At 42.2% G+C, this 26,769-nt stretch overlaps 4 protein-coding genes across 7 annotated transcripts; 2 read left to right on the top strand and 2 right to left on the bottom strand.

Annotated features, from left to right (window-relative positions):
- Positions 1-362: 362 nt before the first annotated feature.
- On the bottom strand, positions 363-6,037 carry LOC130383001 (G-protein coupled receptor family C group 6 member A-like). Of its 2 annotated transcripts, XM_056590978.1 has the most exons (7): positions 5,790-6,037; positions 4,769-4,950; positions 3,864-4,152; positions 2,914-3,768; positions 2,584-2,793; positions 2,358-2,475; positions 363-2,280 (listed from the first exon to the last, which is right to left on the bottom strand). In XM_056590978.1, the coding sequence occupies exons 2-7, from the start codon at positions 4,879-4,881 to the stop codon at positions 1,160-1,162; spliced, it is 2,706 nt and encodes a 901-aa protein (XP_056446953.1). In that variant the 5' UTR covers positions 4,882-4,950; positions 5,790-6,037; the 3' UTR covers positions 363-1,159. The 2 variants fall into 2 exon arrangements, with proteins under 2 accessions (XP_056446953.1, XP_056446952.1); XM_056590977.1 differs by lacking the exon at positions 5,790-6,037 and having other exon boundaries at positions 4,769-5,067.
- Positions 5,288-8,380, top strand: spdya (speedy/RINGO cell cycle regulator family member A). Of its 3 annotated transcripts, none has more exons than XM_056590981.1 (7): positions 5,288-5,453; positions 5,863-6,090; positions 6,453-6,511; positions 6,611-6,696; positions 6,819-6,990; positions 7,169-7,619; positions 7,819-8,380. In XM_056590981.1, the coding sequence occupies exons 2-7, from the start codon at positions 5,949-5,951 to the stop codon at positions 7,878-7,880; spliced, it is 972 nt and encodes a 323-aa protein (XP_056446956.1). In that variant the 5' UTR covers positions 5,288-5,453; positions 5,863-5,948; the 3' UTR covers positions 7,881-8,380. The 3 variants fall into 3 exon arrangements, with proteins under 3 accessions (XP_056446956.1, XP_056446955.1, XP_056446954.1); XM_056590980.1 differs by having other exon boundaries at positions 5,863-6,201; positions 7,169-7,660; positions 7,819-8,378; XM_056590979.1 differs by having other exon boundaries at positions 5,863-6,201; positions 7,819-8,374.
- A 797-nt stretch (positions 8,381-9,177) lies between these two features.
- Positions 9,178-12,477, bottom strand: trmt61b (tRNA methyltransferase 61B). Its single transcript, XM_056590982.1, has 7 exons — positions 11,449-12,477; positions 11,215-11,317; positions 10,644-10,837; positions 10,410-10,501; positions 9,868-10,061; positions 9,654-9,734; positions 9,178-9,540 (listed from the first exon to the last, which is right to left on the bottom strand). The coding sequence occupies exons 1-7, from the start codon at positions 12,238-12,240 to the stop codon at positions 9,506-9,508; spliced, it is 1,491 nt and encodes a 496-aa protein (XP_056446957.1). The 5' UTR covers positions 12,241-12,477; the 3' UTR covers positions 9,178-9,505.
- Positions 12,478-13,540: 1,063 nt separating this feature from the next.
- wdr43 (WD repeat domain 43) lies at positions 13,541-25,260 on the top strand. Its single transcript, XM_056590402.1, has 18 exons — positions 13,541-13,819; positions 14,575-14,709; positions 14,913-15,034; positions 17,185-17,305; positions 17,615-17,733; positions 18,257-18,359; positions 18,476-18,540; positions 18,631-18,790; positions 18,896-18,982; positions 19,130-19,255; positions 19,441-19,590; positions 19,702-19,788; positions 19,882-19,913; positions 20,085-20,148; positions 21,088-21,201; positions 21,707-21,773; positions 23,976-24,034; positions 24,131-25,260. The coding sequence occupies exons 1-18, from the start codon at positions 13,613-13,615 to the stop codon at positions 24,263-24,265; spliced, it is 1,953 nt and encodes a 650-aa protein (XP_056446377.1). The 5' UTR covers positions 13,541-13,612; the 3' UTR covers positions 24,266-25,260.
- Positions 25,261-26,769: the final 1,509 nt, after the last annotated feature.

Below are 26,769 nucleotides of genomic sequence, written 5' to 3'. Positions count from 1 at the left end.
GTCCCCCAAAGAAAATAAACTGATAACGCTGTCTTCAATGTCTCTGCTGAGAATCCATAGATGAGGAAAGCAAATCCATATATTATTCCTCATCACTTGTTTTTCATTCCTTTAATATTTCAATAAAGCATGTACCGAAACACAGAGAATCTGTGTGTGCCTGGCTGAGCACACGCAGCTAAAAGGATTAGGGAGGCTTTTACTTAACCCCTCGCTGTGCACATATGTCACGTTAAAGCGTGCAACTCACCTACCTCTAAGACTATAAGCCCATTTAGGTAATGAGGACTGGCTGCACGTCACTATCTATAGGCACAGGGCACAACAACAGGTTTTTTGGGTAGCAGTCATTTTAATGTGTTGATTTTGTAAGTGTAACATAAAAAATAAAATACAAAACCACTATGTTGAGGGGCCCGATGTGTGCCACCTAATATATTGGTTCAAATGTATTGTTATTGCATTTTTTAATGCTACACATGTCATTAAGTCATTTATTTACAAAGTTACAATGAAAAGGTGTTAAAACGGATTGCCATGCCACATTTAGTTGTTTTGCTATGGTACAATGACAAAGAAAACCCACCACAATGAAATTATGTTGTTTATTGACCAGTGAAGAGTTTACAGTCCGATGTCGAAAATAGACAATAGAGTTGCAATGTTCAACACTTTATTTGTGGGCTTACGAAGGATACACAGAACAAACACCTTCCATTGTTACTTAAATTCTGCCCTCCTTCCTGTTAATCCTGCCTGATCTCCAATTATTATTCCTCCTTAATTCATCATAAAACACAACTCCTCAAGAGTAGTTGAGGGATAGAGTTTTTTGGCAGGGAGTGGGGTTAATAACAGGATGATGGTAAAACATATTTACTGGCTGTTGATTGATACAATCCTCCACAGTATCTTAAAGGTATTTTCAGTTAATTTATAGACAGAATTGATAATACTATTTGCTTAAATTTTAAAGATTGAGGATGACTGAGGAGGAATATGTTTTTTTTTTCCTGTGTATGTTTTCTGTTTACCATGCAGTAAAACGATTTTGGTTGTTACTGACACAGCTAATGCCAAGCAGTAAATAGAAAAGTACACGTAGTTTCAGTGGAATTCTCAGATTAATAATATGGAATACTCCGTTTCTGAGTAATATTCAAAGGGACTTTGCTCGCAGCCGTTGCCTTATTTGATTTGATGAGGAAATGCCAGTGTTATGGGACTCCGCCTTCATTGTCATAGCAGAGGCCCTGGAAGACTTTGGGGTGCTTGCCCCAGCATCTGTTATATAAAATGACTTCTCAAATGAATTTTCTACATCAGATCCGTGCCCAGAATCAGGGGTATACGACAGTTCATTGCTTATTGTGCTGATTGAAAAGTTGTGTACAGTTTTTAAATATGACCGTCTGTCTGTGTCATGCTTTTTCTTGCAAAGCATCATGTAGCACTTTGGGAAAAAATGACAGAAAATAATTCCAAAGTTGGATACAACAATGGCAGAGGCCTGCACTGCAGGGCGCTGTTGAATTTTGGTCACATAAATAGGGATAAAACAGACCCACACAAATAGATAGATGATCATACTGAAAATGATGTAACCGGTTTCATTGAAGCGCTGTGGAACCTTCCTACCTTTGAGGGCAAGGAGGAAACAGATGCTGGCGAGCAGCGCAATATAAGAGAGCATGATGCCAAATCCCCAGTTGGATCCTTCATTGCACTGCAACACAATCTTCATGCTTTGCCTTGAGATTTCTTGGTCAACTTTAGGGGCATCAAAGATCAACCAGAAAGTACAAATAAGGCCTTGAATTCCAGTGCCAGACACCACAATGACAACCGGTTTATATAGTTTGTTCAGCATATGCTGCTGGTTCATGTCAAACAGGAATGCAAGAAAGGTGCGAAAGGCCTTGACTAAAATGCAAGAGACGGACAGTGTAAAACCAAGGCCATACACAGTTTGGCGGGATTTACAAATTTCATCTGTAGGCTTGCTAACAAACAAGACCACTGCACCGAAGCTAACTGCTAGCCCAGCCATCATAACAAAGACAATTTCTCCACCTGCCACTTTGAAAATGACACTACTACGCTTATTCAGGAAGATGACAAATATGGAAAATAGCAAAAGAAGTCCTATCCCCGTGACAACAAGCAAGGAAATAGCAAAGGGATCGTCCCATTTTAAGAAACTTTCAGTTCTTTGATAACACTTTTTCTCACCCCTCAAGGACCAAGTTTCCCCAGGACATTTTAGACAGTTGGGAAGATCTGTAAAGAAAAACGTTGTTTTAGTATTTTGTATGGTTGTATTTTTCATAAGAATAAATGCACAAAAATATTCTCACCAGAATCATTGGTGAAGGATCCCTCTTCACATTCACTACAGTTGTAGCAACAGGATATCATTGAGATTTTTTTAAATGTTCCAGGTGGACAAGACTGTGAACATTTTGACTCAGGGATCTGAAAAAATATGAATAAAAAATATAAAAATATTACAAACATTGCAATTAAAGAAAGAAAAAACTTTATCTATGTAAAGTCACTCCAGTATGTTGTAGCCAGTCTTACCGTTTTGTTTGGAGTATGCCATTCGATGGTCTTCTCTTCAATACCCAGAGTGCGTATCGTCACATTGTACCCTCCAATAACTTCAAAATGCCTCTTATTTTGTCTCTTAACCCAGTTGATTAATTCATAGCCAGTTGCAAGGCTAGATTTATCAAAGTAAAACTGCCTCTTGTCAAGGGTGAAATTTACATTCTTCATTTCAAGAAGAAGCTGAAACCAAAAGACATATGTTTGATGAAATGTTGATAACGCATATATGTTAAGGTTACAAGATTAAACCTGCACTATGTCAGTCTTCCCATTACCAAATTAGTATTGAAAAATACATACGTTGCCAGGTTTAAAGTCCCGCTCTCCGGGGCATGTAGTTGTGTTGCATTGGAGGAGTGATCGCAGAGCGAACGCTATTGACCATGTAGCCAATCTATGAGCATACGTCTGATCAGGAGCCTGAGCCAAAAAGTCATCATTTGCTTTTTGAGGGTCTGGTAGCACACAAGCAAGTTTCGATTTCAGCTTCAGAGAGTCAGGTAATGGACACTGGTCTGCAGGTCTATCTTTAAGGCAATCCTGGTGTTGTTGAGCCTCTGGAGTACATTCAAACCTCAGATCCTTGTACTCCTCGATGAACCTATTCACAGCCCCCGGGCCAGGCGAAAGGTTGGTGAGGAAATGCTCGTACCCTGGGTTGGGTCCTGTGATGAACCGAATGCCAAAGACGTCTCCTATCGTATTGATCCCAGTCATTTCAGCCACCGCTTGATACTGGGACCAGGAATCAGTGGCAATCCAGGTCCTGGAGATCCCCTTGCTGATCATCACCCTAAAAAGCTGCTCCACCAGCTGCCCCTTCAGGATGAGCAGAACCACCCGAGCGTCGGAGGACTGGATGTGAGTAGCAACCTCGTCAATCCGTTGCTTGCTCTCAGGGTGGTCCAGGTAATGCGGTATGACCTCATTGAAGGCCGCACAAACATTCGCATCTTCTGCATATTTTAAGAAGTCGTGTAGAGCGGCTCTCCCGTAGTCATCATCACCGGATACGACACCCACCCAGTTCCACTTAAAATGGGCCATGAGCTGGGCCAGGGCGTGGGTCTGATGCACGTCACTAGGTATGGTGCGCAAAAAGGACGGATATCGTAACGTATCGTCCAGAGTGTTTGCAGATGACGTGGCACTTATCTTGAAAAGAATCCGAAACACTTTGTGGTTATTTGCGTGACAATTGAAAACAAATTAAATTGAGAGAAGATGCTATGTTTGCACTTTATGCTCACCTGGGGAACCATATAGAGGCCCAGAAGTCTGGCTACAGCAGTTGATACCTCTGAATAACGTGCCCCAATGATTGCTTTAACTAATGGTCGCTCTATCAAGTCACATCCGAAAGGCTTGGTTTGGTTGATGGCCAACATATGGATGGCATCTTGGATTCCTTTGCTGGCGTCTGAGCATGTATCACAGACCAAATAGCCAAGACGGATGCCAGGAAGGAAGCCAGAGTCATTGATTGTGTCAATCGTGTGAATGACAGCTAAGGTCTCCACAAATGATTCCAAGTCAAACCTGAATGAGAATGCAGAATGCGTTCGAATTAGAAATGTTTACATTTCGCCTTTCTCCCAGCTGTCAGCAGTAGTTTTGATGATAGCATGATGCTATGTAATCTCATCTTGTTTTGATCATATCATAGTTTACAATCACAAACGCTTTGCATTCAACCCTTAAATATGCCTCTAAAAGAATCAAACTAAGCATATAAATGCAAGCATGGCTGTAATAATTAAGGTAAGTATAAACATACATGTATAAATAACATCAGTGATTTATGCAAAATCGTAATAATAGGAAATATAAATAAATATAAAACATAATACAGGGCGACGTAATATTCCACATTCGTTTATTTGTTTTTTTTAAGGCTTCTTTTATTTCATATTCTAGGATATCATTTAAATTACATTGACTTGCTTTTATTCTAAACGGTGCAGCATGCCTTATAGCTGCCTATACCAATTATAACAAAGAACAACCAACTCCATTTTCTTATGAACTATTGTTATATGAACTGCATGTGAGACTGTTAACACCTATCTGTCTGATTTTGCATCTGCAATCAACTTTATTTGAAATAAAGGAAATAAAGACTATGAAATAAACAAAAACTTGTTTGAAGGCTTACCCTGTGCAGTTGAATCTCTCTGCTTGAATTCGCCCTTCCAGGTTCGCCACCTTAGAGTGGCAGGCATTTAGTACTCCAATGATGATGTCCCCTGGACCTCGGGCACCACACATAGACCCAGAGTAATCACAGCATGACAGCTGGCCCACTGAAAGAGCCCAAATCAGTAAGAGCAAATGTACCTGCAGTAACATTGTACAGTTAAGAGTGATGCTTTCGCAATGTGGGACAAAGAGGAAATAGTGAAACCGGACAGGTTCAGCATTTTAAATCTTTCTTTCCACACCCACATTTCTCGGAAAGGGAAAGAAAAAATCCCCCAGTTGGCTGAAAGACAAAAGACAGAAAGACAAATCATTTAAAGTTAAAAACGTTTAACCGAAAGATATATATTTTGTTTTTTCATCATACCAAAATAACCATTAATAGTATTTATGTATTGAGAGAGAGAGAGAGAGAGAGAGAGAGAGAGAGAGAGAGAGAGAGAGAGAGAGAGAGAGCTCTCGCGCGCAAGAGAGACGCACGCACACATACATAGACGCACGAGGACCAGACGTTGGTAGATGCAGGTACCAAACACTGCTATAATAGGGAACCGCACTTGTCAATGGTCTCTACTTGGGATACCTAGCCGTATTTAAACCCCCTAGAACCACAGCGTTCATTATAAACCTTCAGAGCAAAGGTAAGAACGTAAATTTGATATCCAGTAACTGCTCTGATGCTTTGCCAAGTGGTTAAGTTAGCCGTGTGGCCCAGAACGCAAAAGTTAACATGTGGGCTTAGATGACCACTCAAGGCATTTATAATGAAAAAAGATTGTACTGTATCTAAATGAAATCGTTTAGCAAATGCCTTTGTTTGTCACATGTGCTTTACAATCTGTGGCTGTCTTATTTGACGTCAGCTAGCCGACTAGCTGACGGGGCAGAAAGCTCGGTGACAGGTGACGGGAAAACAAACCGCGACCTATTGTTTGAGATGCTCTTGTGCAGAAATCATAAGCGTGTGACTAACTCACTTTGAATGACACCCGTTCAGTTCAACTTCTTGGTGAACAGGTTCAATTTAATTTCTCCCTTATCTCATTCCAGAACAAAACAATCTTCGTTGGTAAAGGGCACACCTTTTTGTTTGTTTGTTTGTTTTTTTTACCACAAACGATCCAAACGGAGGCAGCATGAAGAAACAAACACTGAGATTGTGCCAGACCCCGCCCTCGGTAACCGTACGCACCAAGCCCAACAATGCATATTCCCTCCAGATCAAGAGAAGTCTCCGTCTTAAAAGACCCAATCAACAAGTTGAAAAGGGTCCAGCAGGCAAGAGCCAGCCAAGTCAGTGTCAACATGAGTTGTATCGTGCCAAAGTTATCTCGGGGGCGACACTTGTTGTACAGCGAGAGGAGATGACCGCCTTCTTTAGAATTTTTGGTGAATGGCTTTTCTACTACAAAGAATGAATGTTCTTTTTCAATACCCTACATTTCCTGTTTATTTTGGTCATCATACCTTTGTATCCTGGATTCTTAACCCATCGTGGATAATGTATGAAATAATGTTTACTCAATCACAGCTGTTTTGGCAAATGTCCATAATGTAGGTTCATAGATTCTACAACATGATCCATTTAAAATGTTCATCTTGTGGTAGACCTAATCACAAATTAATGTGTTTGGTTGCAGATGATGTCCTCATTCAAGACTTTCTGTGCAGGGACTGTTGCTGTAAAGTCACAGACAAGGTACTTGCCAAACTCTTGACTCTTAACAAACTCCTTCTAAAACTGTATTGGGATCTCAATCTACAGATTTTAACGGTATTCCTGCTTCTGGCTCACTAGTATCTCCTTGCCATGACCTTTATCTACTTCAAACGGGCTGACTTCAGCATCGGTGAACACAACAGAACAAACTTTTTCATTGCTCTGTAAGTTTGACCTGTTGATCAAGTTATTATATTAGATGTTTTTCCAGCATCAGGATAGCTATTTTTTTTCAAAAGTTTTTGGACGATATAGCAGAGCCTGAAGTAAGATGCTTACATAACAGTTACCTTGCCAACACCATGGAGGAGGATGAGGAGGAGAACAAGTATGAGATATTCCCCTGGGCACTGGGCAGTAGCTGGAGGAAGCACTTCCCACACTTCCTCAAGCAGCGCGACAAACTCTGGGCTCGCATGGAATACAGAGGTGTCGTGAGCAAGCGCTGCTGCGAGGAGGTAGGCATGCCACAGTAAATGTGTCATTTAAATGTATCAGCTAAAAGATAACCAACCCAGTTGAAGGGAGTTCTGTACTTCAGAGTTTCATTTCAGAGTACCCATTGTTACCTGAGATTTTCATCTAATATATTCCAGTATTATGAGAGCTTCCCTCTGTCGTTCCCCCCACTCCAAGGTGATCGCCATCATGCCATCCCACTTGTTGTGGCAACGAGAGAGGGCGGAGCACCACAGTGGCGCCCGGCGGCATAACGGCCAGCGAGATCAGGTGTGCCTTCCACGGGGTCCCTCTGCGGCTCCTGCTCAATGCACCCTATGTGGGCACGGGGCAAAACGCTGTCGAAGCCTGGTCCTCTTCTCCTCCTCCTCCTCGTCCTCCTCCAAGTGCTCCTCCGCTACGACCCCCAGCCTCGACTCTCCGCTCTGGCTGGAGGTGGAGGCCACGCCGCCCCAGGCCAAGCCACCCCAGGCCAAGCCACCCCAGGCCAAGCCACCCCAGGCCAAGCCACCCCAGGCCAAGCCACCCAAGGCCAAGCCATCCAAGGCCAAGCCACCCAAGGGGAAGGCCCGCAAGGCCAGAGGCCAGGCCCAGCGCTCCGCCTGCAGACTCACCGAGGTTCCTCCCAGTAAGGATCCAACCATGAAAACACTTGCAAAGAAAAACTGAGTAAGAACTATGCTTAGGAGATGGACCTCTCAAACGGGGTGCCCCCTAGTTGATCATGGTCTATATACACACAGCTCTTCATAAATTGAATAGATTTAACCTGGTTTTAACTAAAACATGACCAGACTAATGACCTTTTGGATATATTTCTTTCTTAGGGCATGATTCTGGCTGTGGGTCTACTCATGATGCCTCCATGGACTGGATCAACGAAGAGTAAAGCACAACTCTGTTTGGTTTAGGGTTACATGTATTATTCTTGTCTGGGATTCCCCAGGGTTACACATGAATAGGCCATCATCAGGAACGTCGAGTTTCGTTCACAGCTAAATAACCACTCAGTCAAAGCAATTTCATAGCTACCATTAATTGTAAACACTTCCTTGATGTGTGTTTATGAAGGAATAATAATTTGAATAATATTATATTCTCTAATATCTATATTGGCTCTGACCACAGGTCCTAGGATGTCTTGCACTCGTACTTTAAGGGCATGTTTTGATTCTACTCTGGCTTTTAAAATGACGCAGCCTGCCTTTGTAAGTGTTAAATAAAGGCACTATATTAATTACCAGTCAGTCTTTCACCCTGCCCTACTTTCAGTGTTGTGCTTTGTTTGAAATACACAAGTTGTATCACCTGCTGCAAAAACACAAGCCATAATGTTTGCCTTATTTTTGATTGAATTATACTATTCACTGGTTGCTTGTGAAAGCAAAAAAAATAACTGACTGCATACAGTCACAGAAGGCATCCAACGCCTATCCCAGCAGCCCCCCTTTTCAGGTAAATCAAGGGTTGAGTCATTACTACAAAACTTTGCCTCCGTCTTTGTTCTCAACACTATATATTTTTTTACTCCCATAGCCCACGTGTGACCACAAACGCACACCAGACATACAGAAGGCGCATTCACTCTTCTGGTGATAACGAGACGGCTCACCAGTGATGAGGCTCAATCTTATGCGTGTTCCTGACAGCGACCGTTCGTGTGCACTTGGGAAACATGAATAGTAAAGTATGTGATATGATGGCTGATTCTTTTAAAACGTTCATGTTCAGGCATGTCACTAGTAAACCATACGTCACCAACTGGGCAACTGTTATCAAAATTTGGATGCCGTTTGTGTGAAATTTGGGCCCTCTATAGGCAAATTGGTGCATTTCGCTTATGAGGAATTACTGCGCCGTGATTCAATGAGATGTCAACACCAATCTTAATGTAAACTTTCAAACTTTGTTAGGGGAGGTGCCCTCAATCAATGTGCATGGCAATTTTCAACATTCTGCTACCTTCTGGAGCTGACAGCTCTTAGAATAATGTATGCATATTTGCATATCTAGAATTGGCCATTCTGCCATGTTTTACATTATCAGACCAGAAATGATGGGTAATTTTGACTTTGACTCAGAATTTTTAATCCATCAGTGAATAGTTTTAACCTTGACTGAATCAAAGTGTCCCCCTATGGGAAAACTTTAACACTCCAATAAAATTGATATGTCAATAACAATAGGTACATTGTGAAACCCTAAATACTACTGTTGTGGTGCATGTGTGTGGTTTCTATTGTGATTATTCTTCTAGCGGAGGGCTAAATAGAGAAGAGAATTAAACTTCAGTATGGTCTTGTTTTGTCTTTAATTTTGTCATTATTGTGTCTCATACAAAACCTCCCTTTGGCATAGTTCTGCCAACCAAGAAAATGTACCATATTCTCGTGGCAATGCCTGTGCCTGGATCTTCGTTTGATAACATTCACACCCGAACAAAAATGAAGGGTAACAGGTCACAAGTTTTTATTAGTCTAAGTGTACAATAAATGTATGTCAATTGCAAAGAGGCTACTGTACATATTTCCGTAGTTTTACCAGGAATGCTGAAAGTGAAAACAAAAGCAATTTCAAATCAGGAAACTATCGTGCAATATCTCACATATTTCACATGTGAGATTTTAGATTTGAAGGATGAACACTTCAAATGCTTTGTTACCAGTGTGGCTCAATTGCTCCGGGTGTGGTCTGCTAATGTAGGGGACGCTTCCGAAAGGCCGTGCATCGTTCGCAGACTCTCCTTAAAAAATAAAACATTTAGATGAAACAGGATCTGTGTGATCCTAAGCTTCCAGTAACACCTTCTGCACCTCTATAAAGAACACATTCCTTAACACGTCTTATCTTACATCAAAAGCTGTATTGAACTTCACCTTTTTCCTCCACTCCACATAGGTCCTTCTTGTCCTCGTTGGACAGGGGAGACTTCCTTGTGCAGAAGTCCCCGTCTTTCTGGCGAGCCGGCGCCACAAGCCAATCCCTGACGGGCACCTCGATGATGCGCTCGCACAGCAGAGGAAGGGACGAGCAACGGATGCCGTCAAGTAGATCGACGACTTGTGTTATACTATAGGATCGATACAAGTGTGAGGTTTGTCCGTATGGCCCAATTTAAAAAAAAAAGCAGGCAAGTACAATATACCTGATCAATGTGGAGTAATGTGTGATCATATATATACTGTGGATGGTGTAAGGACGATTCAAAAACATTTAAAATAACTTCAGACTATCTGACAGAACCTCTTAAAACATCTCTCAAATATGGGATGGCAAACCTGAGATCACACCTTTATACTCAATAAGGGCTTTGCACACCTAATGAGCAAATGTTGTTCTCCTTGTTGTTTACGTATTTTTAGGGGTTGTGACACACAATCCACTTATCTACTCTAGTGGGGAAGCTCATGTTACACACTTAGCCAAGTAGACCGCACACACAGCCCCGGGGTGGAGGTGAGGAACCACCGTTGGCAATACCAACTGGGGACTGATGAGATCTAGAGCAACCTGCAACACAAAGAATCCATGTCAGTACCTCAAGAATGAAATATCTCCATAATGTGCTGGGTTATTGTGTTGGGGAAAGAACTAAAAAAAACGCTCAATGGACTGTAGTTTGTAGTTTTGCATTTCTGCTGTTTAAACCGACTGAATGGAACCCCCGACCGGCGAGCAGGGAGGAGGCGGAGCTCAGGTCGGCCTGGTGGAAGTGAACGTTGTCGGGCCACTCCTCGCCCCCACGCCGCCGGGCCCACGACAACCGCCAGCGTTTGTAGTTCTTCACCGATCTGCCGAGGTGGTCTTCTCTGACCTCCACACTCAGCACGGTACCCTTGGAGCCCACTGTCGTGCATGCAACACACACACACACACACACACACACACACACACACACACACACACACGAATAATAAAGTATTTTCACCACCAGTGTAGAATGGAAGAGAAGGCCTAACACTGTTACTCCACTACTCAGTAATTGCTGATTAGTAAATAGTTAAAAGGATAAGTACATCAGGATTTAATTTTATTGTAGTCAGGGTTTAAAAAAATCCATTAGTGCAACAGTTTATTGATATAACTTGTGAAGTCTTTAACATAGAAGGTGTGAATATCGATTTCAGTTTCAAGTGTTAATGTCTTCATAAAACCATTGATGCATGTTGTACGCATGTCTCACATATGTATTAAGCCTAATGTATGTGGCTCGTACTACAGACCTGCTCGGGACAGGAAAAGGGACATCGCCCCGGACCCTGATCCCGACTCCAACACACAGTCTCCCTCTACCACGTCCATCATTGTCATCATCATGCTGGCATCCTGAAGGGAATAGAAATGCATGGATACAAATGTTACAATGTTTAGTCTGTAATGAACTGTTCAATAACACACCATGACAGAGAACGATATTGGTAACAATAGGCCCATGAACTGAACTAAACAAACAGAACCTTTGGGTACGCTATTGCTGGTCCCCTCTTCATTAACAGCACATAATCCTCCAGGCTCGGGCGGCGAATGAGGATGGGAGCCCAGTGTGTGGTCCTCATAATCCGGCCCGAGGGTCGCCCTGCCATGTCGTCGTGGTTTATGGTACCCCAGGAGCTTTGCAGACGCACTCCCTCCTGCAGTTGGAACATCTTCCTAAACTCTACCCGACCTTTCTTGCGAAACTCGGCAACAAGCAGCTCCCCGAACTCGATCATGGTCTCCCGAGGGAGAGATTTTGGCAGTGGTTCGGCCATGTGAGATGGAGTTCCAGCCCCCACTTGGCTTTGCACGTCACTGCAATCGGCAACAGTCCGACCATTAGATAGATGTGTAATCTCTTCTTGGGGCATTGTGATTTCCTTTATGGGTGTATCTGATTCACAGATTTTGTCAGATGCGACTAGAGTGTTTGAATCCTCAGTGACAGCCAGGCTTTCATCAGTTCTGTCATCATTACAATCTCTTAACTGTTCCACTTCAGGTCCAAGGGACTCCTGAGGTAATAACTGACTAATTCTCTCCAGTGGAGACAGGGGACGTCTTCTGACTAGAGACACATCTCGTCTTACTTTTTGGCTGTCGTCCTCGTCCATCTTATTAGTACCTACGGAAAAACGTCTTACTTCATGGACCCTTGACTGTACATTGTATTGATGCAGCTTCCTATAACGTTTGTGTCCAATACTGGGTATTTGATTTCGTGCGAGCGTCTGCCAAAGCAAAGCCCTTGCCATGGGGATATGTATCGACATGGTTTAAATTAACAGTTAATAATATATAAAACTATATCTAAACAATTGAGTAAACTTATCCAAAACATTGAAGTTGCAGTCACGACAGCCGAGAAAACAAAGACTTTGGGATATCTACTACAATGCTGCGCATGAAAGTCAAGTAGGTCTCCAACGATGGCATTGCATCCGGCAGCAGAATGTCATGCTCCCCATGCAGCAACACGATTCACGTCATCAATCTGCGACAACGCATGCTCCGCCTCCTGTGCGTTCTAGGCATGGACAGGTTCTAGGCAGTATCCAATCAGAATTACTTGTATTACATCTTATTGTACAAGTACACAAGAGTCGTTTGTGAACCAAGTCGTTTGGCTTGGTCCATCAACAGCCACAAAGAAGCAACAATGCAAGATAAAGTAAATAAAAATATGAAAAATATGTAAACAATAAGTAGCAGCAAAGATCACAATAATAAATAATAACATAAAGTAAGTATTAATAAGAGGCTACAACAACTAAAACAGTGGTAATAAGTAAAAATGACTAATAATAAGTAATGAGGTGTAGTAAAGCGTAAGTGTAATGTGTAAGTGTAAAGGGTTCAAGTGGTCGTGGGACCAGCAACAGTTGATTCTAGTGCAAAAATGCTTTGCAAATTACGACTTACAAATTATTTGAATAATCAGTTTGGTAGGGTTTGGATTTTTCCAGGAGCCTGACTGCTTGGGGCCAGCTACCATCATTTTCCAGCAGAGGACGCCATTGGTTCTCTGTGAAGTACCCCAAAAAAACTAAGAAAAAAAACCCAAAAGTGTATACTTGTATTATAATTATAATAATAATTATTATTATCATTATCATCGTTAACTTTTTTAAACTTTCATTAACTGTGAAATCTGTCTTATCGGTGCAAAAAAATGGTATTCGTTTTTTTAATTGGGCAGCCCACAAAATACTATTGTGACCTCACAGATGTTATAGAGGGATAACGTTGTTGCGTATATCAGTGAGGTTCAATTGTGGTACTGTGCACTTATACGATTAATACCAAATAATCAAAGCACTTTCCCCGTTTCGATAATACCCGAGTGGTAAACTGGGATGCTCACCTTTGCACTCAGCTGCTTGTTTGTTTTGCTGTGGACAAGGCAAAATCGACAAACGAGGTAATTACAATTCACCACATACTCAAATGTAGTACTAAGCCTTGTATTTGATTTAAAACTCAAATCTAATATTGTTTCCCAAAAGGGATTCGATTTTTTTTAAGACACACCCATTTGTAGATAGTAGCCAATGGGAAGGCTGTAAACTCCAGGGGAAATGCGCCTGCTTGTGAACACTCACACGTGGTTTTTTCGACCACGCAGACTCACGCAGTACTGGGGAAATGGCGGCTGACGGTGGCAGCACTTCGCTTGGACTACCCTGCGTTTTCTCACCTAAATCACGCCAGTATCTAGCCTTGTGTGCCCAAGATGGTAGATTAAGAATCTGGAATACTGATAGTAAAACTATTCACCAAGAGTATGTGCCTTCTGCCCATCTGAGTGCCACTTGTACCTGCATAGCATGGGGACCATGCCGGACAGTCAAGGTATGTGGTGGTAGCAGTACTTTAAAATGCTTAGGCCTTGACGAAATGCATGAGTTGTAACCGGGCGTCGGCAGTTAACCGAGTATATTGCATTTATTGTTGAGCATAGGAGTGACTAACCATATGTGTTAATGTGAAGATCATCTCCTGTGTGACACGGACAGGGATGGGGTTAGCAGCGGTGGCCACGTTAGCAGCTATTAGCTGGCTATGTAGCGCCTGAGGGAAACGCACATGTTGGTCCCACATGGTTGGGAAATTAGTTTTCAATTCAGAAAATGCTGCTGGAAATCAGTGTTATTCGAATGAAACAACCCCACATTGTGTTTGTTTGTTTTCAGATGCGCCGTTATTTAATGTCCCGCATCGTTGATGTCTCCTCAGTCGCTTGTAAAAGTGCATTTGGAAGTTAGCGTTAGCTACACAAGGTTTAGCTTTCAAGCTAACATGTTCCACCATGACACTTGAAGCCATAGATCACTGGCGTTTTAATATACTTTAGATACTAAGACAAGTAAACGCAAATGTCCTTATACTTTAAGGGTTTATATCTTACCGAGCAAGATTGCTGCCCCTGAAAAACTTTTGGTCCCTCGTGATATTGGCCATTTCGGCATACATCACTTTGACATTTACTTATCCAGCTGAATATGGTCTTATTCCTTTATGTCCCAATTTTATGTAAAACACAAGCATCAAAATATGTTTCTAATGGATTTGATCTTTTTCATTAACTGTTAACTTTGTTTTTTTAGGAGGGTCCCCTGAGGAAGAAGAGGAAATCAGAGGCAGTGCAGGTGGAGCAGAAGGCAGACCTTTTGGCAATGGGCACGGCGGCGGGCACTGTGCTTATCTACAGCACAGCAAAAGGAGCATTGCACTGCACTCTGGTGAGGTCACGGTACACTTACATTTGTAATGTTTGTAAATCACAAATTATTCCACTGGTAGCCTTATCAATTAAATATATCTAATTATCCACAACCCCAGAGGTGGGCTGTGGGGTTATGTGAAAAATTGCTGGTTACGTACATTTCATTGCATTATTATTGTTGTGTTTTTTGTTAATGTGTTTTCTTTCTTCTGTTGATAGGACGGTGGTCATAGTGGAGCAGTGAACTGTGTGGATTGGCACCCCCAGGACGCCTTGTTATACAGCGGTTCAGACGATACTCAAATTGTAGAGTGGGACCTACAAACGGGAAAGTCACGCTGGTCAGTAGCCACATACTACGCACATAACTTGTATTTTCTAGAACAACTTGCGCCCTTTTTTATTTATCTGTGTACCCATATTGATGAAATGGAGGGGAAATACATTTTTCTCAGGCAGATTGCTGGCATCTTCTTTTTTGAATGCCTTGCATCCACAAGGCCATTTCTAAAGTATGCTGGATAATGTATTGTTGAACATCCTTTGCCAATTGTTCATTCAAATTTGGGTCACAGTTGTGAACGAAAATGATGCTCAACAATATATCCAACTGCACATTATGTAAGTTACGTAGTAACTTACATAACATTACATATCTTACATAACAATTACATATCTTACATAACAATTGCTATATTTGTTGGTATATAACATTTGCTATATACCAACAATTCTGTTGGTATATAAGCAAACTAATGTCAAAGGCCCCCAAAAGTTCCACGTGCGCACACTTCAAGAATATAAAAGACAATTGAAATATGTCTAGGGCCTCTGTAGATGTGCGGAGTAGAGCTGGTGAACGCCAGTCACAGGGAGACCACAGGCTTCTGGTTGGGAACGTTCCTTTGAGAAAGAATGTGTTCTTAAGGGAACGATGATACATGAACAATTATATCGAACAGTAATAACACACAAGCAATTGCTTTTTCAACTAGCACACGTATAAGCCATAACACTGGTATATCAATGTACTGGTAATTTGGAGCTGTACACATTATTAACATGGCTCTTAATGTAGCCCGACTATTGGGGCCTAGCCCGGAATATGATCTCAAAAGTCACGAACAGCCTAACCGTAGGAGATGGTTTAGTTCACTGCTCTACTGGTACACAGAACAGGCTTATGTACAACCTTGATAGTTGGAAAGATAATTGGCCAACATATCTAACAAATCTCACTAGCGGAGGAACACAGACGGGGACATATTTACATAAACGGTCACCAGGGTAAATAGAAGTAGCGAATAAGCACAAACCTGCATAAATATGTTACCAACATCTATAATTTACATACAACTTATCCAAAGTGGAAGAAAAGCAACAAAGCGTCAAGGAAAACCAACCGCTGAGATCGTCCCTGCAGTTCTATCCGAGACGTAACTTAATTCCACTTAAAGTGCCAATGACCTAATACAGGCAAACTCAATTAGATGGGCAATGCTTTTTGTTCTACATGGAGCATGTTTTTCAAGGTATTATCCGATGTGCATTTCTGGCAAAAATACTATTCGATATTCACTGAGAAGCATTGGAATAATATTCGAAAATCAGTCCAAGAACCCCGCACACACAAGGGCTTTGACTCCGAACTTCGTTATTCGAATATAATTAGAATATCAAAAAATAAATCAAAATTCGAACGAGTATTAGGCAGCCCTTAATATTCGAACCTGTTATGGGCAGGCCAAGAGGGAGAGACGTCGGAGAACCCGACGCAGTCTATTCATAATGTTGTAATGACCACGGAAGAGGCAGTGAATGAAGTATTGATTAGACAGCGATTTATTAGAAACCTAATGAACTGTTGGAACATGCAAGACCGGTAAGCATAGTACCGCCTGTAAACAAACTTCGAATATGATTTTTGGGCAAAAGTCAAAGCCCTCGCACGCACGCACCTCGTATATACGCACACACAATGACACAGGGAGAGGTTATTATGATTTGTATGAAATCAATTGTTTAGAAGAAAATAAATCCATGTTCCTTGACAGCGGTCATTAAATGCTTAGCAACGGTGAATTATAAAAAAAAGTATTCACCACCGGAAGTTGTAAAGGCCCATGCAAATTAACGGAGAGTTTAACAGCATTGAGAAGAACTGTGTAAGAAATTACGATAGTCACATTCATTATTTAATTTTCTACGTTACTCAGACTATCGGACTATTCGACGTTCGTTGCCCATCCCTAGTATTAAGTGATTTATTGCAAATGATCCATGGCTGCCTTTGTAAATTCAGTCTTATTGCTTATGGCCATCTGTTGCCATGCCCATGTATTGTCAAACCCCCAATTAACCTTTGGTTATTTGATTCAAAGTTTATTCCCATGATATTTAAGCTTTGATAAAGAGTCCTATTTTACCCCATGTTTGTATGGGGTGATGACAGATGAGTTAATGTGTGAATGTATCTGTTCAATGTGTTCAGCAAGTGGAAAGCGGACCGTGCAGCAGTGACCAGTTTGTGTGCGAGTCCTGACGGCAAGCTGCTGCTTTCTGCTGGACAGACCATCAAGATGTGGGACTTGGAGACTAAGGAGGTGTATAGGGTGAGCACGGCAGCTCTTTGGTACTGGACACAAATGGATCTTTATTCCTGGGTGCATCATCATTATTCCACTAATGTCTACCCAAGTTGAAATCTCCCCACTACTACAGCCTGTACTTATTTATAAAGAGCTGGTTTGATTTTCGGTCTGAATATGGCCAAGAGGGAACGTCATACTGTGGCTCTATCGTTAACCATGTTTTTTCTATTATCTTGGCTTCAAATAACAGTAAATACACTAATTAATGTTTTGCAGTTAGTCAATGAATGAAAAAAACATGGGAACATTTGCTTTCTGCCCTCTTTTCAGAAATTCACAGGCCACTCGACGGCTATAACGACCCTATGCTTTGCTACCACCCGGCCACCAGACGGCAATGGACTGTACTTTCTGTCTGGGGCTGCATATGACAGGCTCCTCAGCGTTTGGTGAGTTACGGGATTTCTGTGAATGAATAGCAGTAGTAGTAATAGTATTACTTGTACAATTTGGCGGCGATCTTCTTGGTTTTGGTTTTTATTTATAGTATTTTTGTTTCATGGCACGGAATAGAGCTGCATGGATTTCTAAAGAAGTCATCCTAACGGGTGCAGTGTTTTCAGGCATTCGTATTTAACTAGCCCAGCCTATCATGAGCTCCTCATCGCATATTGTAACATTCTTTTCACATCAATACAGTATAAAGACTGCACAGTGGTAGCATGGGGTAGATGCTGGCAGCTAATTAACATGTATACCACTGAAGACTCATCCTCAAAGATGTTTCTATTGTGGTACCTTTCCATGTGTTTTTGCATGCTTATTTGATCCTTTTCCCTCTTTATGCGTTTTCATAATTAACTTGTTTTTTCTATTGGATTTTGTTGTATACCTGTCCACTTAAATGCACATAGTTATATCAATAGTTTGTGTTACTGCTATGATACTCATGCATTTGTATGTGTTTTATAGGCAAGTGCGAGACGATGGCAAGGACAAGAACTCTGTGGTGTCGTTCACATTGACCGACGAACCCCTGCACATTGACCTCTACTCTTCCAACAGCAAAGAGGAGGTCAGACGCGTTGTGCTCTCATATGACCGATTTGAAAAATATTGATGCTACTGTCTTTCATGCAGTTTTGGATAGGTTATTCTCAATAATAAGTCAGTCTAATATTCTTTGTGCAGGCAATGAGACTGGCTGTGGTGTGCAAAGATGGACAGCTCCATCTTTTTGAGCACTTTTTGAACGGGTAAGACCCTCAAAGTGTTGTTCCTAGTCACCTAGCATGTGTTTATCCGGAAGCATCTGTAGATTGATTTGTTGTTTGTGTTTCTCACAGGCCGTGCAAGAAGCCCCTTTCCCCCTCCTGTACCGTGCAGATGTCGGGCGTAGAAGACTCCCCGGTGCCCATTCCCTTGCTGGCCACAGCCCTGGGGTCAGACTCGCGCAGTGTGATGCTGGCCTATGGCAACCACCTTCAGCCTGTCATGGAGAGGGTGGTGAGTAAAGCAGAACAGTTGAAATACAGCAGCATGTTGTGGGCTTTGTTTACAGGATGACGTTTTATTTATTTTTAACACCCCCACCCACTCGCCTATCTGCAGGAGGTGAACTCATCTGAAAGACACATCTGCTTGACCCGGGACGTGAAGACCACTTTATCCCTCTCCGTTGACGCCAATGTCTCCAAGGTACCACCATCTTGTCCTTACCGCCACTTGTCTTGTCCCTTGCTCCAGCGAATTGCAAGTGCTTGGCATGTAGACATTTTGATTTTCTGTGTGGCAATCATGGAGTGAACACGTGGTCAATATTTAAAGTGAATCCAAATTTTCCAGGTGAAAACGCCATTAGTCAATACCAAGAGCAAAGTGTTGGTCCCAGGGCTTCCTGGTCACCAGGCTCCCATCACCATGACCTCACTAGGATCAGAGAAGAGGAAACTAGGCGGTAAAACTACAGAGGTAAGCTTAATTTATCTTTTCGTATTCTTATAAATTGCTTTTGACTTTTGGGGAAAATGGAACCATATCTGCCATTTGTTTTGTAGTTGTGGTTGGTGTTTCACTATCGAGTTGGCAAGCCAGTTGAATATGTGGAACCAATTGGATACCCTTTTTATAACCACTTGTTCATTCCCTTTGTGCAGATGTCAATAGAAGAGCGTCTTGAAGAGATCGATCTTTCCACCGTATCTGCACAGAAGGGCCGGGTGAAGGGGCTTCCCTCCCTCCAGATGGACAACTTTGCAGTGCTTCTGGTGCAAGGCTTGGAGAGCCAAGATGCAGAGATCCTGAATGTACGTGTGCTTTATCATCGCCCCCAATCAATTCTAATGTGCAAGTTTGTTTGTAACTTGTCTGTTACCTCGATGCAGATCTCCAAATAATGTTTCCACTCCTCCTTGCAGAAAGTGTTCCAGAACAAGAAAGAAATGCAGATAAAGAAGACTGTGGCCCGGTTGCCACTCCCAGCAGTCCTGCCGTTGGTGAACCAAGTGAGTCCAAATCATTATTTCTCAACTTCTATTGTTAAAAAAAAAAAAGAAAGCCTTGCAACGAATATCTAAACTTTTGTTTCGTTCTCTCAGATCACCAAGAGACTGCAAGGACATCCCCTAGCGTAAGTGAAGCACACCCCGCCCTGCCCTGCGCACTTCATTATTTTGTCACAACACCGCAGGTTCCCACTCGGTCTAGAGGGCCACATCATACCGGCACCACCATCATACCGCTGTACAACGCTATGTGAGCCGCTAATGGAGTATGGCTTCTTCTCCCCCTCCCCCTGCAGGGCCCTACTAATGGTACGGTGGCTCAAGGCGGTGCTCGTGCAACACACCTCGTACCTGTCATCGGTGAGTCCACCCTGCAACCCGCCTGATGGACTAGACACTGACACTGGCTGACGGTTAAGAAATGGGTCATTAATTTGTCATTTTGCTAGCTTGCAATACTTATTTTCATTGCAAGTCTTGTGTTCCCTAGTAGTACAACTTGTTCAATTTAAAATGATTCCATTCAAGTTAACTTTGGATGTGATGCAGGCCAGTAATGTATTCTGTACTCCACTAAGTACAGAATAGCTGCAGCCAGTGCGTAAACCATTTAGTCAAGGTTGACAAAAGTATTTTTAAGCCTTAGATATTGGGAGTGCTTTGCAAAACACTTTCCGTATTTAAATTTGATTAGACATCCTGACTGCCGGTAGCATTACTGTGATATTGTTTGTGCACATTATTTGACTTTTATTGGAATCTCATTTATAACAACCGGGTTTAATATTTGTAGTCAAATCTTAATTTCCCATATTGGCAGCAAACCTGACAAAATAACACTATAAAAATTAGAAACTGGGTTGACGTGTCTTGGCGTTGGTCAGTTTTCATCTCATTTACGTCGGGATTCAGCTGAACTATTGCACAACCCAGGGCACACTCACCTATAGGGAGTGAGCCATTGATCATGATCAGTTTTGAGCTTCACTAACACAAAATTGATCTCCTTACTTTCAAACATTGTAATGTTTCTCAGTACTCTGTACTTATTGGTACCTCTTTAAGGCATATCAGTTGCCTCTTAGGTTTGGCGAACTTAAAAAATAATAATCACGTACTAAGACTAACCCCCAAAAGCCTGCATGTGGACAGCAACACAAGTCGTCTGTTTTCGCCCTAGTGCAATGCTACCTGACATATCTTTTCATGCCTGGTATGAACCTGTTAATATTGTTCTTAAACGCCGCCAATTACCCAGCTTCTTGTTCATTATGGTCCTCATGTGTTCCCATTCCACAGCTGCCTGACTTGGTAAACCAACTCGGAGTGCTGTACCACATGATCGAAAGCAGGGTGAAAATGTTCCACAGGTTAAACAAGCTGAATGGCAAACTGCTTCTTCTCATCACACAGGTATGCACCTTTTACATAGAGCTTTGTACATTAGCATTGTGTACCAAAACCAGAATCGGCCTACGAAGCATTAACCTTCTTGGACATTAAGGTCACATCTCCATTTGTCACTGAATCTCAGAATTGCCTCGATCCCATTGCATTCAAAACAAGTGGAAGGACCAATCAAGGGATAGATAGTTAATTCATGACTAAGCACGGCGTGAGTGTTACAGCCTGCATAATTTCCAAAAAGACTGCGGCGACAGAAAGTAAGTGTAAAAATCGAAGCAAGCCTTCGGATCAAATTTCTGTCAAATGTATTTGCTTGACTTAAGACCAGATTCAGCAGCGGCAGGGAACTTGGCGACTTAAACTCTCTCCCATAGCACTGATTGGTCCCGAAGCTTTTGGGGTTTTGAAAGTTGGTGCCAATGGGATTGAGCAACGAAGAGACCAGGAGAAGGCTGCTCTGGGGATTTGATTTGAATGTTTTTTGCATCTACCTCCTTGTTTTCACCACTAGGTGGCGACAAGCAACAGCTGCACAGACACAGAAGTGGACCGCACTGCTAAGCTGGTCTACGAAGAGGGTAAGGAATACATCACCGTTTGTCCTTGGGGGGGGTGGAATGAGATGAAACTTCAGTCCATTTCATCAAAGCCATTATGTTTGGTACCCTGCGGTTCAGGACGTGCAGGGATTCGGTCAGCACCTTCAATGGCGGACATTCTGGCTTTTCAGTTTGACTGAACCGGTAGACGTGCTTTTTTTTTTTTATCAAAGGGTTGCTTGTCAAAGTGGTTTCCCAGAGCAGGTGTACAATTGGTGGCAGTAATAGTCGGTATTCTACATTTTATTGAGTGCCGTTCTCTCTGCGAGCCCTTGAGCTGATGCGCTGACGCATCTCAACACGGGCACATGTAACTCGGCAAGGCACTTTTGAATTCCGTGCAGTCACTCATCTAACATGCAAACAAGGCTCCTGTTGCCAGGCAACCTGGTCAGCAGCTTTCAGACCCCTCTCTGAGCGGAACGTGGCTCTGTTTAGTCTCATTACTGTACTGCAGTCCTATGCAAATCACGAGCTCCTCCGTCCCGAGTCCTTTCTATCTGAACATAAAACAACCAGAGTAACAATTCCACCGCAAAAGGCAACCACGGAAAATCATAGTAAAAGGCTTCTGTGAATTACCAACTGAGGGTGCCTATTAGGGCCCGGCCGTGTCCTGAACAAGAGGAGTTCAATAGCCCCCCCACTTCTGTGGAAATATGATCACTAGTGGCTTGCTGCCATATTTTATGTATGATCAGTAGATTGATTTATGCCTGAGGCCGTTTATATTGATAGTCTGAATCAAAGTTCAAAGAGAACAAAGGTTAAAGCTAAAAGTGAAAAGTATATTTTGACCTGAAGTGATAATAATTAAAACTTCAATAGCAATAAGGTTGATCTGATTAAGTTCAATATTGCCCTGATGTCGATTTTATAAAAAATCCATCCATCCACCTTTTGTATTTCATCGCCATTTCCTATACACACAAATTTCATCTGCGGCATAAGGTCATGCTGGAATGTGCTCAGCTACCATCAACTTTTTTCTCTCCTCACTGTTTAGAGAAGCTTTCAGTTTTTAAAGTTACATTTAACTTTCGCTGCAACGCGGTCAATAGAGTGGTCAAGTGACTCATTGTCATTCCTTGAATCTCATCATAGCGAATCTGATTGTTTTAACTTGTGCCTTTAAAAAAAAAAACGTGCGTGTTCATTTTGTTAGTTTATGCAAAACAGCCACATTCAATTGGCGTTATGTTATTATAGGAAGTACACCACAACTCAATTAGATAAGGGTGGACATGTACAAAACTGTTTATAAAGTACAACTGACTTGACAACTATCCTCATATCATTAACATAACAAAATTGGGGTCCGAGCAATCATCAGGTTATAATGGGTGTTGTGATGCCTTTCACGTCATCTTCAACAGATACCATAAGCAATGAAAATAAGTATTCTAAAATAGCATTGGTTGTATTGCGTTGACGTTCAGTACCTTAATATCCTCTCGGTAAAATGGCAAAACCTCTTGCTATGACGAAGGTGTATGGTTTCTTAAGTATCGAGTCAGGGATTGGGAAGTTAAGCCCTTGGTCATTGTCCTCACCAAAACAAAGCCCTTTCTGCCAGCTAACCATTTGCATTGCTTGTGAGCTGATGAGTCCCGTCTAAACGTTTGAATGCGTATGTGATCCATCTCCATACAATTTCGCTTCACCACTGACCTCTCCTCCCACGCGAAAAATTGATGTCAACAAATGAATATACATCTTTATATAAATGGCAGTAATGCATCTTTGAATTGTTCTTTTAGATTTAATAATAGTTTTTTTATATGTAGTGTCTTTCTGAAATGGCAATAACTGGCATGAAATTTGGCGTTCCACATATAAGTCAAAGTAGTGGAATGTTTGACATTTGTAAAATAACAGAGCTGCCTAATGCGCGTTTGGTGGGTGGGGTCAGGTGGGTTTGTGCACGGTGTGTGTAAATGGCCTTTGCTGTGGTATTTCAAATGCAGATTATTCCAGTCGCCCCACACTTGGAACTCAAACACCAATGTGAGATCTTCTAAGACGGGGTGTTTACTGATTCACTGGTTGCGTTATTGCCCATCTGAGCACGCGTCTCCGACCGTAGTCATAAGGTGTAGTGCACACCGGGGCGTGCTCCAGAGTTTTTACATGTCCATGACTGCAGAGGTTGGATTAATGTGTTTCCCCTTGGTCCTCCAGAGTCCTCTGAAGACGACGCCTCCGGGGACGAAGGCCTTCCTGATGATGATAACTCTGACGTGAGTACCACACCGTCCTTCCAGTGTTGTACATGGGTTGTCCTTTTTCTTTTTTTGAGTTGTCTAATCCTGTGACCTCTACCGTTTTCTCTTCAGAATTGGGAGGAAGAGGATGAGGAGGACGATGGAGCGATGGAAGGGCAAAACAGCGGTGATGAAGACGGGAGATTGGAGTCCAAAACAAACGGCGATGAGGACATGGAGCATGAAAACGAGAGCGAGGAAGAATAAACGCCAATCGTACACCAATTAAGGGTCGGGACGGGGGAGGGAGGGTTAAAGATTTATATATATACTTTTTATTTTCATGCTTTTGATTTTATCTGAACAAATGATGGTTTTACAGAATTGCAAACAGACCAAGCGCCTCCTCTGAGCCCTGCCATTTCACTGCGGTCTCCCAGCACAGACATTGTTCTCCTCGGCCCACCCAGCTGGAGGGCTGTGCTGTGATGCGGCCACACTCATAGTTTTCTTTTGTTTCCCCCCCCACATACCAATGTATAAGTAATCTGTGACTAAACTCTACAGCCGTCATATAGTAACTTAACCACCCCTATTACACAAGACAAATGTGTTGATCACTTGATTTTTGCCTGGTCCTGAGTTACCATACGGTATTCTGTCATGCCTCATCATTCTCATGATTGTACCGTTTCACCTAAATGTTCGTTCCCTAATTTGTAGAACGTGAGTCACCAAGTAAGCCTCTTGTGGTGAAACTAAATTTGCCCACCGGTGTGTAGACAACCTGATGATGAAAGCAAAGCTTGGGCTTTGGGTACTGTATAGCGATGCAGAGGCATCTGTTCTCCCTTTGTACAGTAAATGCTTGATCACAGATGGTGTTGCTGACGTGTCCATAGATCATGACCACGCAAAGCAAATCTGTATGTACAGTGCCGCTGTTTCGTCAAAGCCCTCCACACTTGTCCGCAGGAAGCAAAACAATAGTACGTATTAAATGAATTGCTGTTCTGTTGTCCCCTCAATAATGTTCCTTATTTGTGTTTTTGTTTTTGGGTTGTTGCCTGATTTTGAACCCATAGCCACAACATAAAACGATGTGAATTTGCTCAAATTGATAAATAAATGGGTTTTTCCAACAGGCTACCAAGTTCATAACATTTGAAACTTAGTATTTTCATGGGTACTGAACATATTCATTGTTAAGTTGCAACATTTACTTTATTTGTTGGATGAAAGGGCTAGACATCCAAGCTGTTTACAATGATTGTTTACTCAAATGTAGTCAACTGATTATTCATAGTTCCTAATGGTCTTTACTATCATAATGTTGCACCCTATCATGCTTTCTTAGCATGAACAAATCCTCATTTACCAAGGCGTATGTTTGCAGGGAAGTCAAACCGAAGAGCGCTGGCTTTTTACGTGACTTTTTGCTTTTAACTATTGAGCTACCTGTGCTTTTTAACTTCGTAATACCTTGTTCATCTATTGGCTGGATGTTTCATTGGACTCATTATTTATTGGGTTTAATTTAAACCAAATATCTGCAGTTTAAACGAGCATAATGAAAGATTTATTTTTCTACCTTTAATTTGGCTTTCATTCTCAGTCACTACGTTTCATGTTTGCGAATGCAAACAAATTGAGGAATGCTTTTAATTGCGCATCATGGCTTCTGTAACGCAACAAAAACTGGGCACCTCAAGCGCACCTTTCCCCTCGGTTAAAACACTTTAGATAATTGCCGCTTGTAGTTTTCAATTCCAATTAAAGGTAATGTTTATAACCGACTGCAATAGGATTATCAAGTTTGGATCTATGAGGACATTGGCAGCGTTATGCATTCCCCCTGGGACCTGAGTAAGCCTCAACTTCACGCTTCTCTCCCCTGTGTAACTGGCGTTACATGACATCAACCCGTCCCCAGAGGGAATCACTTTCACCCGATATCATGGTGCATCTGTCAAAAAACTGCGTAGGCCTACATGGATGTATTGGAATACTCTGAATCCCTTCCGAGCACTGCGCCCACTGGGGAGTATCCTGGTCCCAGCTCGGCTGAGTAAATCGCTGTGGATGGAAGGGCGTCACTGGATGAGCAGCTACTGCTAATGGGGAACAAAGTCAGCCCTTCTTGCAGATGACCATAGGAATAACCAATAGCCCCACGCCAATGTCTCGCTAAGTGATGTAAATGATTCTAGTCTGTGCTCTATTGTGACTTCATGTTTCAAGGTAACACCAGTAATGAAAGGTTTCCTCTCCACATAGTGGACCACGCCATATAAGGTTTTATGAGTTTGTAGATAGGTTAAACACTACAAACATGGCCTCTTCGACATATCCGCCAAAGCCAAAACAGACCAAAGGGTTACCGGGGTAAATTAAACCTGTAGGCGTGGCCTATATACCATTCCGCTCACCTCCAATCTAAACTGAATTCTTACCTGTGCTCGAGAGATGCTTCATAAACCACGTCCAGAGAGCACGCTCGTTGACCTTGTCTGTTAGTTTAAATAAACCACCTGTTGAGCATCAACAATACCACAAAGGATCAAATTAGTGTGATAGAGAATTATGAGAATCATGTTAACGTTGCTCCGGCGAAACGCATGGACCAAATGACACACGGCGAGCATCCCTAGTAGCACAAGAGGGATTTTTTCAAATCTGTTTTCACTTTATCTTTCATCTGCGTGGTGCAGGTAACGCTGTGCAAACGATTAGAAGGGATAAGGCTATTTTTGGAGTCATCTGAACATCAC

This window comes from Gadus chalcogrammus, chromosome 5 (genome assembly GCF_026213295.1).
Source record: "Gadus chalcogrammus isolate NIFS_2021 chromosome 5, NIFS_Gcha_1.0, whole genome shotgun sequence".
Taxonomy (NCBI): domain Eukaryota; kingdom Metazoa; phylum Chordata; class Actinopteri; order Gadiformes; family Gadidae; genus Gadus; species Gadus chalcogrammus.
The sequence above is the reverse complement of the archived record's forward strand: the minus strand, read 5'-3'. Positions and strand labels throughout refer to the sequence as shown.

What these genes read in the sequence shown, in the direction of transcription:
- LOC130383001 (XM_056590977.1), bottom strand. Translation starts at nt 4,962, where the DNA reads ATGTTACTGCAGGTACATTTGCTCTTACTGATTTGGGCTCTTTCAGTG. An exon ending in GAGAGATTCAACTGCACAGG is followed by an intron (nt 4,153 to 4,768) that starts GTAAGCCTTCAA and finishes ATTCTCATTCAG; the next exon opens with GTTTGACTTGGAATCATTTG. An exon ending in GGGACTTTAAACCTGGCAAC is followed by an intron (nt 2,794 to 2,913) that starts GTATGTATTTTT and finishes TTTTGGTTTCAG; the next exon opens with CTTCTTCTTGAAATGAAGAA.
- wdr43 (XM_056590402.1), top strand. Translation starts at nt 13,613, where the DNA reads ATGGCGGCTGACGGTGGCAGCACTTCGCTTGGACTACCCTGCGTTTTC. An exon ending in AGACTAAGGAGGTGTATAGG is followed by an intron (nt 17,306 to 17,614) that starts GTGAGCACGGCA and finishes CCCTCTTTTCAG; the next exon opens with AAATTCACAGGCCACTCGAC. An exon ending in GACAGGCTCCTCAGCGTTTG is followed by an intron (nt 17,734 to 18,256) that starts GTGAGTTACGGG and finishes TGTGTTTTATAG; the next exon opens with GCAAGTGCGAGACGATGGCA.
- spdya (XM_056590979.1), top strand. Translation starts at nt 5,949, where the DNA reads ATGAAGAAACAAACACTGAGATTGTGCCAGACCCCGCCCTCGGTAACC. An exon ending in ACAAACTTTTTCATTGCTCT is followed by an intron (nt 6,697 to 6,818) that starts GTAAGTTTGACC and finishes CTTACATAACAG; the next exon opens with TTACCTTGCCAACACCATGG. An exon ending in GCAAGCGCTGCTGCGAGGAG is followed by an intron (nt 6,991 to 7,168) that starts GTAGGCATGCCA and finishes CCCCACTCCAAG; the next exon opens with GTGATCGCCATCATGCCATC.
- trmt61b (XM_056590982.1), bottom strand. Translation starts at nt 12,240, where the DNA reads ATGTCGATACATATCCCCATGGCAAGGGCTTTGCTTTGGCAGACGCTC. An exon ending in CCGGTCGGGGGTTCCATTCA is followed by an intron (nt 10,502 to 10,643) that starts GTCGGTTTAAAC and finishes TTTGTGTTGCAG; the next exon opens with GTTGCTCTAGATCTCATCAG. An exon ending in TGTGCGGTCTACTTGGCTAA is followed by an intron (nt 10,062 to 10,409) that starts GTGTGTAACATG and finishes TCGATCCTATAG; the next exon opens with TATAACACAAGTCGTCGATC.